This window comes from Podarcis filfolensis, assembly GCF_964270895.1.
Source record: "Podarcis filfolensis genome assembly, contig: HAP1_SCAFFOLD_74, whole genome shotgun sequence".
NCBI lineage: Eukaryota > Metazoa > Chordata > Lepidosauria > Squamata > Lacertidae > Podarcis > Podarcis filfolensis.
In genome coordinates, this window is record NW_028149491.1 from 170,561 (window position 1) to 190,261 (window position 19,701).

At 44.4% G+C, this 19,701-nt stretch overlaps 1 protein-coding gene across 1 annotated transcript; it reads right to left on the minus strand.

The window, feature by feature from the left end:
- Nucleotides 1-5,669: 5,669 nt before the first annotated feature.
- On the minus strand, nucleotides 5,670-18,734 carry LOC310754997 (vomeronasal type-2 receptor 26-like; the record flags this gene model as incomplete). The annotated part of the gene is made up of 6 exons (XM_083631664.1): nucleotides 5,670-6,832; nucleotides 7,857-7,983; nucleotides 8,429-8,656; nucleotides 10,187-10,993; nucleotides 11,249-11,540; nucleotides 18,700-18,734. The coding sequence occupies 6 exons, from the start codon at nucleotides 18,732-18,734 to the stop codon at nucleotides 5,922-5,924; spliced, it is 2,400 nt and encodes a 799-aa protein (XP_083487790.1). The 3' UTR covers nucleotides 5,670-5,921.
- Nucleotides 18,735-19,701: the final 967 nt, after the last annotated feature.

A 19,701-nucleotide genomic window follows, 5' to 3' on the forward strand; every position in this document is an offset into this window, starting at 1 on the left:
TTTGGTTGTGCCAGCCATGGCACCACTCAAAATCAGTCTCATTCACACATTAGCATGACTAAAAAGGTAAAATAAAATACTCAGGAGTCCGACTGGTACAGAAAAAGGGTTCTTTACTTACAGTTAATTCATTTTCACAATAATGGCCTTGGATCCTAAGCCTATGTAGCAAATGCATAGTTTGGGGGTACTCTTGGATACGCCTTTGTCACTAGAGACCCACGTGTCCTCTAGGGCTCTTTGTGAACAGGAATGGCCTGACCACTGGAGCACTGGAAAACTTGGAGCTGGACTGCTGCAATGCACTCTTTCTGGGGCTGCTCTTGGGTCTGGTGCAGAATCTCTAGTTGGTGCAAAACGATGTGGCCAGATTGTTCTTGCGAGCTTTTGGTCAAGAACATCTGGCACCACAGCCCCCCATTTGAAGGAACTATCCACTTAATACTATTTTCTGCTTCCTGCAACTTCCATTCCTGATCCACAAGAGGTCCTCTTCTCTTATTCCATGGCGACTAAGCTTACTCAGGAGGAACCTTGATGAAAGTGTCAGGATGCGGTGTCTCTCCCCCACACAACATGACTCCAGCAGTTAATTGTGGTGGTCAGGTGGGATTGCTATGAGGAATTATGGAAAATGTAGAAAGCCATCGTGTCAGCAATGAACGCATTGCTTTGACTGGGCTTGAGCCATTTGACAGGATTTCTGATCGTATCCCACAAGCCTCTGCACCTCTGCCATTTTCTCACTGCCTGACAGTCATGTATAGCATTCTAAAATACAGACCAGTTGCTTCACCGGGCATCCTCAGTACATAAAGACAGAAAGTAGCTTTGATGTAGATTTTGTTAATCTTTAGGTATATCTTAAGGGCCAGGAAGAGAGTTCACAAGGAGATGGTAAATACTGTCTTTCTTTCCTATAGGTTTATGACCTCTGGGTTTCCTAAATGCATTCCTCCTTGGTTCCTGTTTATTTAGCTTAACCACATATGCATGCTCAAGTAGGAAATAGTTTCTTTGTAGTTAAAAGGATTTCTCTGATCTGACTTTGTCCCACGTGGGGGATTTTTTGAAAATGCTCAGAGGAAATCTGATTGGTTCTTACAATAGCTGTGTTAAGAGTTCTTCAAGGTGCTACTGGAAGGAAAAAAAATTTTTTGTTTTGACTATTGCAGACCAACACGGCTCCCTATCTGTAACAAGAGTTCTTTTGTTAATAAAAGGGACCTGGGCCAGGGTGTGGCAGATTATTATTGGCATTTCCTCCCAGAGTCTTGCTGGCCAAGCCTCGTGTGTATTTTATTAATCAGGGTCCAATCCTTTCCTTCACCTTATTAGGTTAATGGAATAAAAAAGGCCACAACTTTATTGATTACAGCATGTGAGAGGTATTGGCGTAGGCATTGGATAAAACAACAGGAAGGGGTGAGTCTAACAAGGGTTAACCACCAGTAGGAGGAGCCTGTTGATGCAAATACAGCTGTAAGGTCCCCCTGATGTCACCGGGGGTCATTCCATGGCCCTAGCCACCACAAGGGCGTCGGACAGGATCCACGACCACCAGATTCCTTTACCGGAATACCCATAAAGTGCAGAGGTAGGCGATGGCCACACCCTGCCCTCCAATACGCAAACATATTCCAATGCCTAACCGCCAGTACCCAAAAAGTTGTGACGATTTGCTACGAGGTAGGCGAAAAACCAAGTGGCTGGTGCCAATTTGCCAGTTGGATGAAAATTCCTACCAGGCCCCTTGGGCAACCAAGGCGACCAACCACAGGTCCATAGCAAGGTCAAGAACCAAGCAGTGAACTAAAGGGAGGGTGGGTGGGTGATCTGATGAAAACCAGCAGCGCAATGAAAGGGAAGTGCTGCTGCGGCCACATTTGAGTGGCTAAACCTGACTGGTTCGCTACCTGGGGGCATGATGTGGCAGCCGGGCCAGCTGGGCAGGGGCCGGAACGCCCCCTGCCGACACGGGAAGCAGCTCCCGCTCACAACTCCTCCCCTCTGTAAGGAGGAGAGGCTTTCTTAAATTGTGGTGCCCAGAACTGGACACAATATTCTAGGTGTGGTCTGACCAAGGCTGAATAGTACTGCTCTATTTAGCCTCGGTCAGCAGACACATGGAATACTGTGTCCAGTTCTGGGCACCACAATTGAAGAAGATTGTATGTGCAGAGAAGGGTGACCAAGATGATGAAGGGTCTGGAAACAAGTCTCAGGAACGGTTGAAGGAGTTGGGTATGTGTAGCCTGGAAAAGAGGAAACTGAGAGGAGATGTGATAGAGCAACTTAAATATCTAAAAGTCTGTCCCATGGAAGATGGAGCAAGCTTGTTTTCTCTTGCTCTGGAGGGTAGGATCAGATCCAATGGATTCAAGTTCCAAGGAAGGAGATTCTGACTAAATGTCAGGAAGAACTTTCCGACTGTAAGAGATGTTTGACAGTGGAACGGACTCCCTCACCTTGGAAGATTGTGGACTCTCCTTCCTTGGAGTGTTGGACAACCACCTAACATGAATGCTTTAGTTAAGATTCTCCCATTGCAGGGGTTTGGACTAGATTGCCATCCAGGCCCTTCCGACTCTATGATTCCCTGAACGAACTAAGCCCACGAAGGATGGAAAAAAGTTTCAGTGATAAACAGAAATCCTACTAGAGAAGAAGAAATCTTCAGAAGGATGTTAGCGTAGAAAATGTGGAAGATTGTTCAGGTAGAAAGCTCATCATAGGGACATCAGTGTAGATAGAAAAGATGCCTTACTTATACATCGTTAATAATAATAATAATAATAATAATAATAATAATAATAATAATAATTTATACCCCGCCCATCTGGCTGAGTTTCCCCAGCCTCCCTGGGCGGCTTCCAATCGAGTGTTAAAAACAATACAGCGTTAAATATTAAAAGCTTCCCTAAACAGGGCTGCCTTCAGATGTCTTTTAAAGATAAGATAGCTACTTATTTCCTTCACATCTGAAGGGAGGGCGTTCCACAGGGCGGGCACCACTACCGAGAATGCCCTCTGTCTGGTTCCAGCAGTGGCTCCCTGTCTGTGGAATGCTCTTGCCAGGGAAGTTCGCCTGGCGCCTTCATTATACACCTTTAGGCACCGGGCAAAAACCTTCCTCTTTAACCAGGCCTTTGGTTGACCAGACTGACATCCTATACCCTTTTAAAATGTGGCTCCTTTCGGGGGGTGGGTGTTATTGGGTTGTTGTTTTTATTCTGGTTATATATGTTGTGATCTTTTCTGTGAACTCCACTGAGACCTCTAAATAAATAAACTCAATAAATAAATAAATCATCACCATTATCATCATATCCTTGTAAAGGGAGTGGGTTTCATGAGTTCACAGTGTTCAGATGTAGGTACTCTATGTAGAGCGTGTATATATTTGCACACTTCCTAAAATAATATATTGGTCCTGACCCCAACGAAGGTGCATTGCTATCTAAAGTCCAAGCTGACCTTATGAAATTGAAGGTACATTCTTTCACCTTTGGTGGACATGTCCGAAGATTAAGGCTTTCTGGGAAATGATTTATAATGAAATGAAAAAGGTGCTTAAATGCACATTTGTGAAGAAACCAGAGGCCTTTCTCCTAGGCATAGTTGGCCAATTGGTGCCAAAGAAGGATAGAACTTTCTTTATGTATGCTACAGCAGCAGCAAGAATACTTATTGCGAAGCATTGGAAGACGCAAGATCTACCCACCTTGGAAGAATGGCAGATGCAAGTAATTGACTATATGGAGATGGCTGAGATGACTGGCAGAATCCGAGACCAGGGAGAAGAGTTGGTGGAAGAAGATTGGAGGAAATTTAAAATCTATTTACAGAAGTACTGTAAAATGTATGAATGTGGATGATACTGAAATAAAAAGAAGAAGTTCTAGTAACAAGAGATAAAAATTGGAAACTATAAATTTGGGAGGTAAACATTTAAGGACAAAGTAGTACGATATGAATTTGCTGAGCTAATTGTTAAAGAGGGATACAAAAAAGGGAGGTGCGAGGAAGTCAGGAAAATAAGTTGACCAAAGATGAATAATTAGAAAAGAGTGATTTGTGTTTGTTTTATGTTATTTATGTTATTTGTGGTGTTTCCGATTGTTTTTTTTCTTTTTTGTGAAAGATTGTATTGTTGCTTTTTACTTTTCTGTGTGTTTTATGTATCTTTTTATTGTTAAATTTAATAAAATATTATTATAAAAAAAAAAGTCCAAGCTGACCTTTCTACCCTATGCTGGCCCATGTCAAAACAGGGCAGCTGCTTCTCTGTGTTCTTGCAAACATGTTTTCTCCAGCTCTGCATCTGCTCCTCAAGCCACAGAGAGACTCCAGAAGGTTGCCAGGGCGATGCTTCCCCACCTCATAAATATTCTTACTTTTCCTGGGGATTTCTCCAGGGATTTCTCCAGAGATTCATAATTTCTCGCACTGAGTCTGAAAGGTTTGGTGCATAAAATATCCCCTGTCTTGTCAATTCCCTAAACAGCTGCAGACGGTGAGAGGGATAGAGCAAAAAGCCTACATCACAAATGAAAAGTGGCTGTGCTCTTCCTTCTTTCCCTCGTGCTTTTAGGACACCCCAAACGGGCTAGTTTTAAATGTCATCACAAACATATTTTTGAGGGTGGCAGGTTGTGCACAACCATCTCATCCCCCTGCAATCCCAAGGGATGTGTTAGAGCGCCCCAACCTTCCAGGTGGCCCCTGAAATCCTATTTTGGTTTAAGAGAGGGATGAACCTAATATTGTTTTCAGGGTGGGTTGCTTGAACTCCCTATGTGAATTTCCTGTTGTTCTTGATCACAAGGAATGGGTTTCAAGTCCCCCTGACCTGTGTGGCCCCTTCAGCCCCCATTTTGGATTAAGGGCCCAATGAACCTGAACGTTTTGCTTGGGATGGGCTGTGAGCACTCAACACAACCAACTCATCAATTCTTTTCTTTTAATAGTTTTTATTTGATTTTGCAAGTATAAGATTATAACAATACAACCATACATATCTATATTTAAAGATCTCTCCAAATCTTTGGACTTCACACCTTCCCCTCCATGGGTTCAACTGCATACTGTTCAATAGTCCATATTTTACATCACTCCATTTTCTCCATAGCAATTGCTACATTACAAGTGTTATTGCAATCTTGCTAATGTTTTCATCTGCTTACAGTGGTCATCAACTCATCAATTCTGATCAGGAGGAATGGGTTTTGATTGCCCCAATCTTCCACATGCTCCCTGAAACTCCCCCCTTTTCTAAAGTTAAGGGCCCAATGGAGCTAACCATTTTTGTGGGTTTCATGCAAACTCTCTATAAGCGTGGTCTGTTGCATGTCCCCACAGCCATCTATGGGTCCCAGAAACACAAGGGTCCTGAACACAAGGATCATAAAGTTCCCGCACCACTTTGATTGTTCTTTTTTGTTTTGTGATAGATTGTATTGTTGTGTTTTTTATTTTTCTGTGTGTTTATTGTATTATGTTTGGATGTAGTTTTTTATTGTTAATCTTAATAAAACATTATTATAAAAAAAAAAGAAAGTAGGAGAGCAAAGAGCTCAAAGACAGAGGGTACTTAGCAGCACCCGCAGAGGAGGTGATGATGAATGAGGAAGTGAGAGAGCCGGGGGCTGGAGATTCACTGGGAGAAATAACAGGAGTGACAGTGGACATCCTTGTTCCGTTCCAAGAATAATTACAAAATTTTGGTAATGTGAATTCCCTGTGATCTATGTGATCTATATCTTCCAAAGTATTAACAAATTTTCAGCCAAATTTCATAACTACTTCCATTAAGTTGGTTGGTTCTACATGATCAAATGAGGGTAATGGTTTTTTAAACTGAAACATCATTTTTCAAGAATCTCACTTCCCTACCTTCTTGAAAAATAATATTTTAAGAATCAGATGCTATTTTTAGTTTTTGCTGTCAGGTGCTCCTTTGTGTTCAGATCAGGTCTCAGCAAAATAATGTAGCATTTGGGAATGAAGATGCAGCCCAGGAGCCCAGCACTGGAGGCCAAGATGGAGAAAACCTGCACGGCTACCATGTACTTCCCCTTGGTGCTCAGGTAGGTGGGCACAAAGGACACCCAAACACTGCAGAAGACCAGCATGCTGAAGGTGATCAGCTTGGCTTCGTTGAAGGCCCCAGGCAGCTTCCTGGCTAGGAAAGCCACCGTGAAGCAGATGGCCGCCAGGAAGCCCATGTAGCCAAGGGCACCATAGAACATGGCCACAGACCCTTCGTTGCATTGCAGGATGATCTCCCCAGGCTGGGAGTGCATGTCAGAGTCTGGGAATGGTGGTGAGATCCCCAGCCAGATCATGCAGATGACAACTTGGACACAGGAACAAGAAATGACAATGGAGTTGGCCAGACTCTTCCCCAGCCATCTCCTCACTGAGTTCCCTGGCTTGGTGGCCAGGAAGGCCAGAACCACAGTGATGGTTTTTGCCAACACAGAAGAAACAGCAACAGAGAAGATGATGCTGAAGGCTGTTTGTCGGAGAAGGCAGGTCCCTTTCCTTGGCCTCCCAATGAACAGGAAGGAGGACAAAAAGGAAAGCAGGAGGGAGACGAGGAGGATGTAGGAGAGGTCCCGGTTGTTGGCTTTGACTATGGGAGTTTCGTTGTATTTAATAAAGATTCCTAAATCAAAGCTTGTGGCTAAGGACCCCAGGAGGGCAAGGGAAAGTAGGACAACCCCCAGAGATTCTTCATAGGCTAGGAAGGTGATATGCTTGAACACACATTGATCTCGGTTCATGTTTGGATGCTGATTTTCTGGGCATTTTTTGCAATGGTCTGCATCTGCAAAAGAGAGAGAGAGAGTAATGTCTACTACTCTGGATTCAGCCAAGCCCTGAGCAGTATCTAGCCTCTGGGGAGGGATTCAGTTGTAGACCAAGTCAGTTTGGGACAGCCACAGATCACTACAGGTATTTAATTAGGTTTTTCTAAACATTAGCTCTAACCCGAAGAAATTTGGGACAGATTCCAGGGCTAGAGATTCCCAGCTTGGCCTCTGGCAGGTTGGGCTGCTTGGAGCCCCCTATACCAGGGCCAAAAGGAGGATCAGGGGTCTGTGCAGAAGTCTAATATCTACCCTAGGTCCATAACAATCTCCCTGCTTAAGGACCCCGGGACAGTTAAGTCTAGTCAAAGACAACTTTGGGGTGCAGCATTCATCTTGCTTCAGGCCAAGGGAGCTGGTGTTTGTCTACAGACAGCTTTCCGGGTCATTTGGCCAGCATGACTAAACCGCTTCTGGCGCAAAGGAGCACCATGACGAATGCCACAGCGCACGGAAACACCGTTTACCTTCCCACTGCAGTGAAACCTAACCATCCACTTGCACTGGTGTGCTTTCGAACTGCTAGGATGGAAGAAGCTCAGAGAGAAACGGGACCTCAGCCCGTCGCGTGGTTTCAAACTGCTGACCTTCCGATCAGCAAGACCAAGAGGCTCCGTGGTTTAGACCTCCCTCCTTCACATTTGATCAAAGGTATTTTTTGGAGTAAGGATGAATAGTAGGGCTAAGAAGTGGGAAATGGGTGGGCAGGCATTTAGTGATTGACATGTTTATATCCTCCTTTCCCAATCAGCTTAATATATTTATATATAATGATGATGATGATACATTTTAGAACAATATCGTAAAGAATAATCATAAAAAGAGATTGATGATGATGATGATAATGATAATTTGAACCACCCAGTTCTCTCCCACACATGAACCATAGCAGCCTGATCCTGCCCAGAAATGGTTTTGAGAGATTCCTGACTGAACCCTTCTCGCTTCCCCAAGGCCAGCCTTTCCCTTGGAGTCACCCACCTTCCTGAGTGGAGATGGTCCCTTCTGCACAGGGAAGACATTCATAACAGCAAAGAGGCTTCCCTTCCTGAATCACCTTGACGGATCCAGGGCGACAGCTTTCCACACACCTGGAAGTAGGAAGGGTCTAGGCACAAAGACGAAGAGCGTCAATGAGAATTGTTCTTTGAGGCATAGTATGTTGTCATCTGCTGTAGCATCTAGACTATAGCTTGAAACTCAGCATTTCCCATCACTGTCCATTACATGAATGATTCATGATTAAATTCAGAAAAAAACAAAGGACCTCCATTAAATAAAGTTCTGTATAGGGGCTATGAGCTATTCGCTACTGATAAAATTCATGCAACAAGAGAAAAGCGAGGAACCCCCCTTTCCCCATTCACACAGTTTAGCAGGAAGCCTTCTTTGGCACCCAGCTGAGCAGAGGAGCTGTAGGAACTATCTGGAACAACGGCCCAGTGCTGGAGTTGACAGGCAAGTGAGGGCAGCAGCCCACAGAACAGGGAGCACTTATTAGAGCTCATAGAAAAGACAGCAAAATGACAGGCATGATTCCCATTCCCCGTCACCTGATTGAGCCACTTGGGCCACACAATGGCCTCCTGGTCGATGGAGCACTTCAGGTCTGGGGATCCCTGTCTGTCAATACTCCCAAACTTCACTCTGAGGACGGATTTATTGGGGAACACCACCCAGTTCACAATGTCCAAGTCGGCTGCCAGCTCCCCGTTCTCATCCAAATACACTCTGTCCATGGAAGAATTGTAGAACTGGGTGTTTCCTAGGAAAGGGTGGAGCTGGAACAGAAGCAAAGATGAGAGCATTTAGAATAAAGGGAAGCATAGGCCCCTGTTTTGCTGGCCCAGAAATGGAAAGTGAGCGAGGTCCCAGCTAAAGAGGATTGGCAACTTAAGTGGACGGAATATGCAGAAATTGCAGATTTAACATACAGAATAAGAGAGCAAGAAGAAGATACATTGAAAGAAGAGTGGAAAGCATTTATTGAGTATAGGGAAAATAACTGTATGCAGCTGAAAACGGTGGCAGCATTAAGATAAATTCAACCACGTAAATAATGTTTAATGGATGTAAAAGTAGAAAACTGATTTGGTTATAGCAAAATATACAGGGGTGTATAAGATGTAAAATGAACCACGGAAAGAGAAGAAGGGAAGTTATCGGATATTTTAGAGTTTGTAAAATGTTTATTTGGAATTGTTAGGCTGAAAATTTAATAAAAATTATCTAATAATAATAATAATGGAAGCATAATGACAATCCACTTCCCCTTTGCTTAGAGCTGGTTGCAGACTCAAATAGTAATGGAGGGATCTTGTCACTTTTGGTTCATACTGTTTTCTCTCTCACACACAAACCCCAATCTTAAATTCAGTTCTCCACATTTCTGAAGCATTTTTTAAATAATAATAGAAACTCATCAGAATTCTTCAGCATTTCTGTGTGATTTTCTCCTAGTAAGCATGTTTTTGAAGGATGCTGCCCCCTTGGATTCTTTCAGAAAGAGTGAATTAGGTTCGTTTTTCCTTTCAAGGCAAACTGAATGAAATCTCTAATATGGGCTTCAGCAGGGAAAGGCAGGAGCTTGGTGGAGGGAACAGAGAGCCAGAGCAGAGTGAAGTGGGTGTGAAAGGAATAGAGATTAGAGACAGCCTGATCAATGTCATCTCCCCTGCCAAAAATAATTCCAACTTGCGGGGAAAGGAGAATTGGGCACATGATGGGAGCAGTTGCTCGGGGGGCTGTGCAATGAGGCAAGAATAAGAATAGCAAACAGAAATGAAAAATGTATATGTATTAAGGAAGGTTTAAAATGGAAAACGGGTAATGTGTTTTGCAAACTTTGGGTTTTTTCCATAGTAGTTTTTTTCTAAAGGGCTCTGGGCTCTTGCTGAGATTAAGATTAACTAACTGGTTTAACATGTGAGTGTTGTAACCTTAGATCATGTGATGAAGGTATTGGATTGCAATATCTCCTTTTTGAAGGGAGTTGCCTTTTTGTCTTTGGCTCCAAAACTCAATAGAGGCAATATGTAAAGGAAGCTCTCCTGAAAGTAAAAGAGAGTGAGAGAGAGAGATCCCGAGCCTGTGCTGGACAGAATGATGTTCTCATTCTGTTATAAAGAGTTCTGCGAGTAAAGAGTGAATAATATTTCTATGCGCCTGGACAATAATTCATTTCCAAAAGGAAATGAATGCTTCCAGTTCTTATGCTTCCAATCGTTTCAAACTGCGCAATATTCAATATCTGCAACACTACAATCGATTGTCATGCTCAGTTGAGATGTCTATGAAGGGAAAGAAAATACCTGCCATGGCTGTAGCCTTTGAAGTCCCATTCTCTCAGTTCCCCTCTGCTTAGATCTAGATGAATATGCAGCATTTAAGGCACGAGCCACGGCTTGCACAGTGTTGTAGATCCTGTAGCTGTCTAGAGAGAGGATTCTTTCCAGATCATCTTGGGGAAGCCTCTCCAGTTTCCCTCTCTCTCTGCATCTTGTCCGGCCTTTCACTGAGAATGCATGCTTTAAATAGAAACAATTAAAAGCATCCTCCCAAAACTTCTTAATACCAAAGAAAAAGGGTAGAAAATCACCGTATTTTGCCCCTTTACTTGTCTCAGTGAAGAAGGAAAATATACCATGGATGTGTTGGAAAGATATCTCATTATACATCAGCTCCAGGGCGACATCCCACAAAACTGTTGTGATGAAGATTTTCCCAACAATGGATTTCATCAATATGTCAAAAAACTGTTGTATAATTTGTAGTCCATTTAAGAAATAACTCCTTTCCCCGTAGTAAACAAATACATGCACTTGCCTCCACTTGCGGAATGGAAGACGAGGTATGTATACTCCATTTGTATTCAGTCCTTGGATGCTTTGTGAGATGACAACACAGACTCCGCTCTTGATGAGCACGGGTGTCAAGCTCTTCAGGAACCTCTCTCCATTGTCGGTGTCTGGTGCAAGGAGGCCAATCAAGGTCCATCGGAAGTGCTGGAGCAGCTTGACAATCCCTGGGTACAGGGCTTCTTCTTTGGGGACCATCCAGTAGAAAAAAGGGAAATGCCTCTTATCATTCAGAACATGAGAGACAAAAGCATAAGTGACCTGGGAAGAGAAGGAAGATTTGTATCTTGTTTGATTTCAGATCAAAGCCTAAATATTTCTAAGCCCAACATGAGATTGGGAAGGTCTTAGGCAGGAGGAAGGTCCAGTGCAAGGACCCTTTGGTGGGAACAGTGATTTCCTTGAAGGTTGTGGCAGCCGTAAAGAAGGCAAATTTGATGCTAGGGATCAACAGGAGGGTAGTTGAAAATAAGACTGCCAATATCATAATGCTATTATACCTCTCTCCATTCCTACCTGTGGGATTTTATAGATGCCCAACACGTTTGAAATCTGGATGGAGTTTTGAGAGTCGGACCCTTCGAGAACAGCCAGTAAGTTAGTCTGTTTACCACAGCTGTAGTTTGGAAAGTTCAGCTGCCCAATTGACAACATGTCTAGCAAAGCATCATAGGTCACCCTTCCATCAAAAAAGTTCTCATGGATGCTGTAGCCCAGGGTGATGTTGGGTAACAGCTTTTGATTCTGGTTGATCGCTTGAATGGCATACAAGAAGGAGAGGAGCTGCCAGTACTTTGTGGGTCCTTTCCTGGGGGGAGAAATTATATACATGCCAGCACTGTCCAAGTGATATTTCTGTTCTACCTCTAATATTCAGCTCTACCTCTCTTTCAAATCAGAACCAGTGAAGGCAGTGAAGGTCCTGTGTGAGGCAGATGGAGGTTGGATGGCGGCTAACAGATTGAGGCTGAATCCTGACAAGACAGAAGTACTGTTTTGGGGGGACAGGAGGCAGGCAGCTGTGGAGGACTCCCTGGTCCTGAATGGGGTAACTGTGTCCCTGGAGGACCAGGTGCGCAGCCTGGGAGTCATTTTGGACTCACAGCTGTCCATGGAGGCGCAGGTCAATTCTGTGTCCAGGGCAGCTGTCTACCAGCTCCACCTGGTATGCAGGCTGAGACCCTACCTGCCCACAGACTGTCTCGCCAGAGTGATGCACGCTCTAGTTATCTCTCGCTTGGATTACTGCAGTGCGCTCTATGTGGGACTACCTTTAAAGGTGACCCGGAAACTACAACTAATCTAGAATGCGGCAGCTAGACTGGTGACTGGGAGCGGCCGCCGAGACCACATAACACCAATCTTGAAAGATCTGCATTGGTTCTCAGTACGTTTACAAGCTTTTGGAATGGGACACTAAAGAGGACCAGGTAAATTGCGTCATTATAAAATGGGCGCAGGATGTGGGACATAATATATTCAAAGTGTTGGTGCTGACGTTTAAGCCCTAAACGGCCTGAAGAAGCGTCTCCACTCACATCGTTCAGCCCGGACACTGAGGTCCAGCGCTGAGGGCCTTCTGGAGGTTTCCTCACTCCAAGAAGCCAAGTTAAAGGGATCCAGGCAGAGGCCCTTCTTGGTAGTGGCACCTGCCCTGTGGAACACCCTCCCACCAGATGCCAAAGAGAAGAACAACTTCTACACTTTTAGAAGACAACTGAAGGCAGCCCTGTTCAGGGAAGCTTTTAATGTTTAACAGACCACTGTAGTTTAATATTTTATTTTAATAATATTTTAATATTTAATATCCATCCCCACAAAACGTCTTACCAATAAAAGCTGGTGGAAGGACATTGGCTAAAGATATGATGATGAAACACAGTGTTTGTGGCAGAAAGGACCCCACTGATGAGGTGGTCTCCTGGCCTGAAATAATTAGGTGAATCTATCTCATCCCTTTCCAAAGACAAGAGGCATTTTGTCTTCAGTTTCCCACAGTCCCCATAAGGCAGTAGAAGCAGTAGAATGAGGACCATCTTTTTTCCTCCCAGGAACGAGCACCTCCCTTACAAAGAATTAGAAGTCTTTTGTTGTGGTCCTTGCAAGATGCAGTAACTTTCTTCTTACTAACGGAGCCCTGCAGAGGGATCACATCTGAAGTGGAGAGAAGTCAAGCCAACCTCATTCTGGTGCAGTTATCATCTGTCCTACATCTCAGCCCCCCCAAGTTTTGAGTGGCTTAGGAGGCATATATCTGCCAGACCTTTCTGCCTCATATCCATAACATCACGTTTAGTGGACTCAAATGTGATCTTTGGAAGCAAAAAAACCACACACACTATCATTTTGATAATTATACGGAGAAGAAGTACCACCTCTGCAAGTTCCTAAACACTTTATGCAGCTCCACCTGCAACTGCAGGGCTGAAGAAAAACATGTTTGCGAAAACTCCAAGATCTACCTCCAAACTGTGAGATGCAAATGCCAAAGATTGGTGAAAAATGCCATGCTTAAAAGTTAGAAGTTCCCTGAACTATCATACGTGAGCCCTGGCAGAATCCCCCCCCCCACGCGCGCGCACTGATGCTAACACAGGATAGGGCTATTCTGATGAATTTGAGAGGTGAACAAGGGAACTGAAATTTCACGTAAAGACAGAGGCGATTCAGATTTTTTTGTAGGTTTTTTGTTTTGTTTTTGTTCTTGTTTTTATTATATACTTTTTGGTCTTATCCTGTATTTTTATGCTGCGAACCACCCTGAGATCATTGGGTGAAGGGCAGTGTAAAAATTTAATAAAGAAACAGACAAACCAACACTTGGAATTCTAAAAAAGCTTTCAACAAGGTGCCTCCTAGGTAAGCTTAGTAGTCATGGAATAAGAGAAGAGGTCCTCTGGTGGATCAGGAATGGAAGTTGCAGGAAGCAGAAAATAGGTTTAAGTGGATAGTCCTTCAAATGGGGGGGGTGCCAGATGTTCTTGACCAAAAGCTCGCAAGGACAATCTGGCCACATCACGTTGCACCAACTAGAGATTCTGCACCAGACCCAAGGGCAGCCCCAGAAAGAGTGCATTGCAGTAGTCCAGCTCCAGGTTTTCCATTACTCCAGTGGTCAGGCTATTCCTGTTGACCAACAGCCATAGAGGACACATGGGTCTGTAGTGACAAAGGGGTATCCAAGAGTACCCCCAAACTATGCACTTGCTCCTTTAGAAGTGGGAATCATCCAAAGAGCCTACAAATTGTGTGTCAAGCTCCTGTGTTCCTGTCACTCCCTAAGTGATGAAAAACCAGACAAGACAACAGCATAACATTGGGTCCAAATGAGCCACAACTCTATTGATTACAGATGTGAATGGTTTGGCATCGGCATTGCGTATAGCCATTTATTCCACCGCAGTCCACCTGCTGGGAGTGCATCTAAGGGTAATCCACACCTGCCCCCCATGACCTACATCAAGTAGGGATAACCACCGAGGGGGCCCTGTTGGAGGAGTGCTATAGCCCTAGCCCCCACCTGGGCACCCAGACAGAAGCAACTCCTCACAGATCCCTTTAACAGGATACCCTTAACCAAGAAGGGGCGGACAGAGGCTGTAACCTCCCCTCCAGCCAAGACTAAGGCTTACCCAATGCCTAACCTCACAAAGTTGTGAGGATTTCTATGAGGAAGGCGAAAATCAAATGGCCAGGGCCAAGTTACCAAGTGGAATAATTCCTGCCAGGTGTTAGATTTCTGTTAGGACTGGGATAAATTGTGTTCGCTGAGCCCGTATTTTATACAGTCTGTATATGATGTTTGTTTGATAATGTGTGGTGTGCTATGCCTAATAAAGGATTTTGAATTGAATTGAAAGTTAGATTTCTGTTTATGCCACTGTGCAGTTTTTGGAGTCACAAGACTCTGTTTACATTCCAGACTGTTGGAAGTCTCACGGGAGACGGGAGACGGATGTTGTTATTACTCATTTCCTGTTTCTTTGTTCCAGTTGCTTCTCTGCCTTCACAGAGAGCAGATGTATATTCTTTTCTGTCCTGTGTAGTTTGAAATAAAACGTAGCAATGTAGCTCATATATTTCTCGTCCTTCTGCTGATGTTTGTATACTCTGGGGAATGAGAACGTGCTTAGAGCCTCATCAAAGGCTTAGGTCGTTAATCACTATCAGAGTAGATGACGAAGAATGTCCGCGGAGGAGTAGCTCGGTTGTGCAGAGTTCCGACACCAGGCCCCAAATATGGCAGCTGACAATGTTCATAGGAAGGTCTTAGTATGAAAATAAGACATATGGGCCTGGGCAAGTTATCCCCCCAGGGATCGGGGCAAAGCAATGCCTAGTGGCTGGTTGGGCCCACCCCCTGTGGAATGCCTGCACCTAAGCCTGGCACAATTGGTCAATCCGCAGGCAGGCTGCAACCCTCCCCAGCAGGGCACCAAATTGCGGGCGTGGACTTGGTTGGCCACACCACCACCTGACCATTAAAGGTAAGTGGACTTTGAAGGATTTGAACACAATTTATTGGATCTTATTGAGTCCACTGGTGCATCCAGACACTGGTCACAAGCCTTCAGAGACTCTCCTGTTATGGAGAAGGAGAGCTGTGTGTTAATGTAAAGGTGTAAAGACCCCTGGATGGTTCAGTCTCGTCAAATGCGACTATGGGGAGTGGCGCTCATCTCGCTATCAGGCCGAGCGATCGGGTGTTTATCCACAGACAACTTTCCGGGTCATGTGGCCAACAGGACTAAACCGCTTCTGGCGGGATGGGACACCTTGATGGAAGCCAGAGTTTGGGACTTGGGACACAATATACAAATGGCAGATTGGGAGAGGTAATGGAAAACAGATTTGAAATTTATGGGACCTTGTTCACTGACATAAAATTATATGAAAATGATGTACTGGTGGTATTTGGCTCCAAATAGAACGAGTTCAAATACCTGCTGGAAATGTCAAGAAAAAGAAGGTACCTTTTATCATATGTGGTGGATGTGTAAATTCATCAGCAAATCTCTTTGGAGGTCTACCTCTCGTGGCTCTTTCAGACCTGCGAATTAGTCATAAGTCTTCAACACTCCTCTTCTTTCTTAGGAGAAAAGTGGCCTATAGTGAACAGTGGTTCCTCCAATTCTCGATCAGAGCCTTCAGAGGGTCGCATAGAGGCCGTAGCACTCTTGAAATCCGCTGAATCATCCGATTCAGATTCAGATTCAGAACCTTCATTAGTGGGTGTGGGCCTTTGCTGTTGTTTATCCTCAGTCTCTTCACTGTCATCAGGATAACATTGGAAAATTCCCACATTCTCCCCCCACTTGGCTATAAAGTAACTGAAAAATTATGGGAGATGATATATAATGAATTGGAAAAAATGTTTAAAATAACTTTTGTTTAAAAAACCAGAAGCCTTCTTATTAGGAATTATAGGTACCGACATACCAAAGGACCAGAAAAGATTGTTTATGTATGCGACAACAGCTGCACGGATGCTACGAGCCCAGAGATGGAAGAAACAACCCTGAGCAGAGAAGAATGGCAAACCAAGTTGATGGACTATGCTGAAATGGCCAAATTAATTGGGAAGCTCAGAAAGCAAGACCATTGTAAGCAGGTTAAAACATTAGCAGGATTTTAACCACACTTGTAAATTAACGGAAAGTATGGACAATTTGGAAAGACAAAATTTGGACAGTTTTGATATGCAGGTGTAAATATTACCACTAGGATCTACAGAAGGGTTGGGGGGAAGTCAGGAGATTCAGCGGAATTTTGGCATTTGAATCTTGTATTGCTTTTTGTTGTATGTTTCTTTATTTTATTCATATAAAAAAATTAAAAAACAACATCAAACTGCTAGGTTGGCAGGAGCTGGGACAGAGCAATGGGAGCTTGCCACTGTCGCACGGATTCGAACCGCCAACCTCCCGACAAGCAAGCCCAAGAAGCTCAGTAGATCACCCTGCCAGCCATGTCCCTAGAGCTGTGTGTTATGGGCATACTGGTGGCCCCTTGCTCCAAAGCTCCTCAGGACCGCACCCCATGACTTCATATAGATTTTAAATAGCGTATAGATCTTAAATAGCGCTGGGGAGAGAATAATAACTTGCAGCACCCCATAACATATCAAAATTTACAAAAAGGGCAACCCAAATGATCACAACATGTCAGGGAATAGTCTAAAGACGAGGACAGGGGAATGCATTCTATGGCAGACCAGTTTCCTCTCCGATGGAGAGATGGAGGGGGAAAAGTCACACAAACACCCTTGTTCACAGGCTGTTCAGAAGCAGAGAGACAGGAGCTGAACAGCTGAGGGAAGAGTTGCCCAGGTACGAGACAATGACAAGGGAACCCAAAGGGAGGGGGCAGCTAGTTGAGATGTCACTTGAGAGTGTGGGGAACCCCCCTCACCACAGACTCGGAGGTCTGAACATATCAGAGAGCAAAGAAGTCAGAGGGAGGGAAGAACTTCCCATTGGCACCTAAAATGCTACGGAAGTCGGAAGGAGGATTTAGAGCAGCCAACTGCCCTCCTTGCGGAGAGCTGTGTATTTCTGCTTGCAACATGGTGCTGTATTAAAAGGACTATAAATAGATCAACTGCTTGTTAATTCTTATCTGTGATGTTACCAAAGGGAGAGGAGAACTCTCCACGCCTGACACAACATCACTCTTCCCCCTTCCCCTTTCCTTTACTTCTCATGGAAACTCAAGGGATTTGTCCAAAGTTCTCCTTTGGGTCCACTAAAATAGACCCCATTTTTGAGAGGATAGTGAGGTGACATCCTGCTTCTAATTCAGTCAATGAATCAGTCAACCAAACAATAATGCTTTCCACCTGTTTCAAGGCTTCTCCAGACACCCTGCTGATTCAGCATTCATCCTGATTATGTGGTGCTCTATGATAATAATCATAATCATAATCATAATAATTTATTTATTCATTCCCCGCCCTCCCCAGCCAAGGCCAGGCTCAGGGCAGCTAACAAGCAATAATAAAAACAAGCTGAATGAATACAACTTAAAAACAAGATTAAAATACAACATTAAAACGTTAAAACGCAGCCTCATCACAGAAGGAGAAAGGAAAAAGAAAGAGGGGGAGGGAATCAAATTGACTCTAAGCCAAAGGCCAGGCAGAACAACTCTGTCTAACAGGCCCTACAGAAAAAAATCAGATCCTGCAGGGCCCTGGTCTCACCAGGCCAGAGCCAGTGTTGAAAAAGCCCTGGCTCTGGTTGAGGCTAATCTAACTTCCTCAGGGCCCAGGACCTCTAGGGTGTTGCTATTTATGGACCTTAAGGTCCTCCATGGGCAATACCGGGAGAGGCGGTCCCATAGGTTCGAGGGTCCTAGGCCATGAAGGGCTTTAAAGGTTAAACCAGCACTTTAAATCTGACCCTGTACTCCACCGGGAGCCAGTGCAGCTGGGAAAGCACTGGGAGAATATGCTCCCATGGCAGAGACCCCGTGAGGAGCCTCACTGCAGCATTTTGCACCTGGTGGAATTTCTGGAACAGCTTCAAGGGCAGCCCCGCGCAGAGCGAATTACAGTAGTCAAGCCTGGAGGTGGCCGTCACATGGATCACTGTGGCCAGGTTGGGGCGGTAAAGGTAAGGGACCAACTGCTTGAATCCCACCTGCAAAATATTCATGAAATGTTCATGATGGTGAAAGTTGTGGTCACAGTTTCACTATGGCGTCAGTCCACTTTCAGTGAGGCCGATGGGCCTTTGCTCTCTCCTACAGGTCGCTAATGGAAGGTATTTAAGCATCTCAGGGTGGACTTGTTTTATTTTCTGTGCTGGAAACAGCTGAGAGTTTAGATACAGCAAGAATTAGAAATGTTGTTTTCATTCAGTGGAGGGGGGCACTTTTTCATTCTAGCTCTAAATATGGGAAATACTGGAATATCCTGTCCTTCCTGGCTGCCATTCGTGAAATCAATCAGGACCCCAGGCTCTTACCCAATGTCACCCTCGGCTATGTCATCTATGACCATTATTCTAATGCATGGATGACGTCTGATGCCCTGCTAGACCTGCTCTCTACTGGGCACGCAGACATTCCAAACTATGGCTGTGGGAAGAGGAATAACCTGTTGGCTGTTCTTGAAGGTGCTGAAGCTGTTATTTCTAGACATATGTCACCTGTGTCAAACATCTACAAAATCCCACAGGTATGGCTGGTTCGGTGTTAAGACGGAATTGTGCCTCTGCCATGGGCTTTTCATTCTTTCCTTTTTGGATTCTCCCAAAGGTGAGGGTGGGATGGAACCTGGAAGCAGGTGCACTCAACACTGGTGTCAGATGCCCTATGACACGCCGCCACAGCATTTAATAACCATGTTGCTTGTTTACAATGCATTCAAAACACAGTTTTTTGAGTAATTTAGCTGAGTCTCTAGTCTAATATTCTGGGATGTGATTCAGTCCCACAAAATATTGAGAGTCTGGAGGCATTCCTGGAAGACCTCCTCCCGTTCTCCACGGTCAGCATTTTGTCTTGTTCTTTGTGTGCGTGTCTGTGGGACTATAGTTGGTCAACTGTCTGAGATTTGTCCTGGAACCACAGCAAAGCACTCGCCTCTCCCTTTGGATGCTGGGCAAGTTATGGATACACTGTTCCTACGATTCATGATAAAACCCAGTTCCCCTTTTTTTACCAGATGGCCACAAATGGAGATCCCCTGAATCTGGGGATTGTCCAACTGCTTCCGAACTTCAGATGAATGTGGATTCCCATGTTGCGTGGTAAAGTCCTTAAAACAATAACAATAACAATAATTTATTTATACCCTGTCCATCTGGCTGGGTTTCTCCAATCACTTTGGGTGGCTTCCAGCAAAATATTAAAATACAATAATTCATCACATATTAAAAGCTTCCCTAAACAGGGCTCCCTTGACATGTCTTCTCAAAGTCAGTTGTTTATTTCTTTGACATCTGGTAGGAGGGCATTCCACAGGG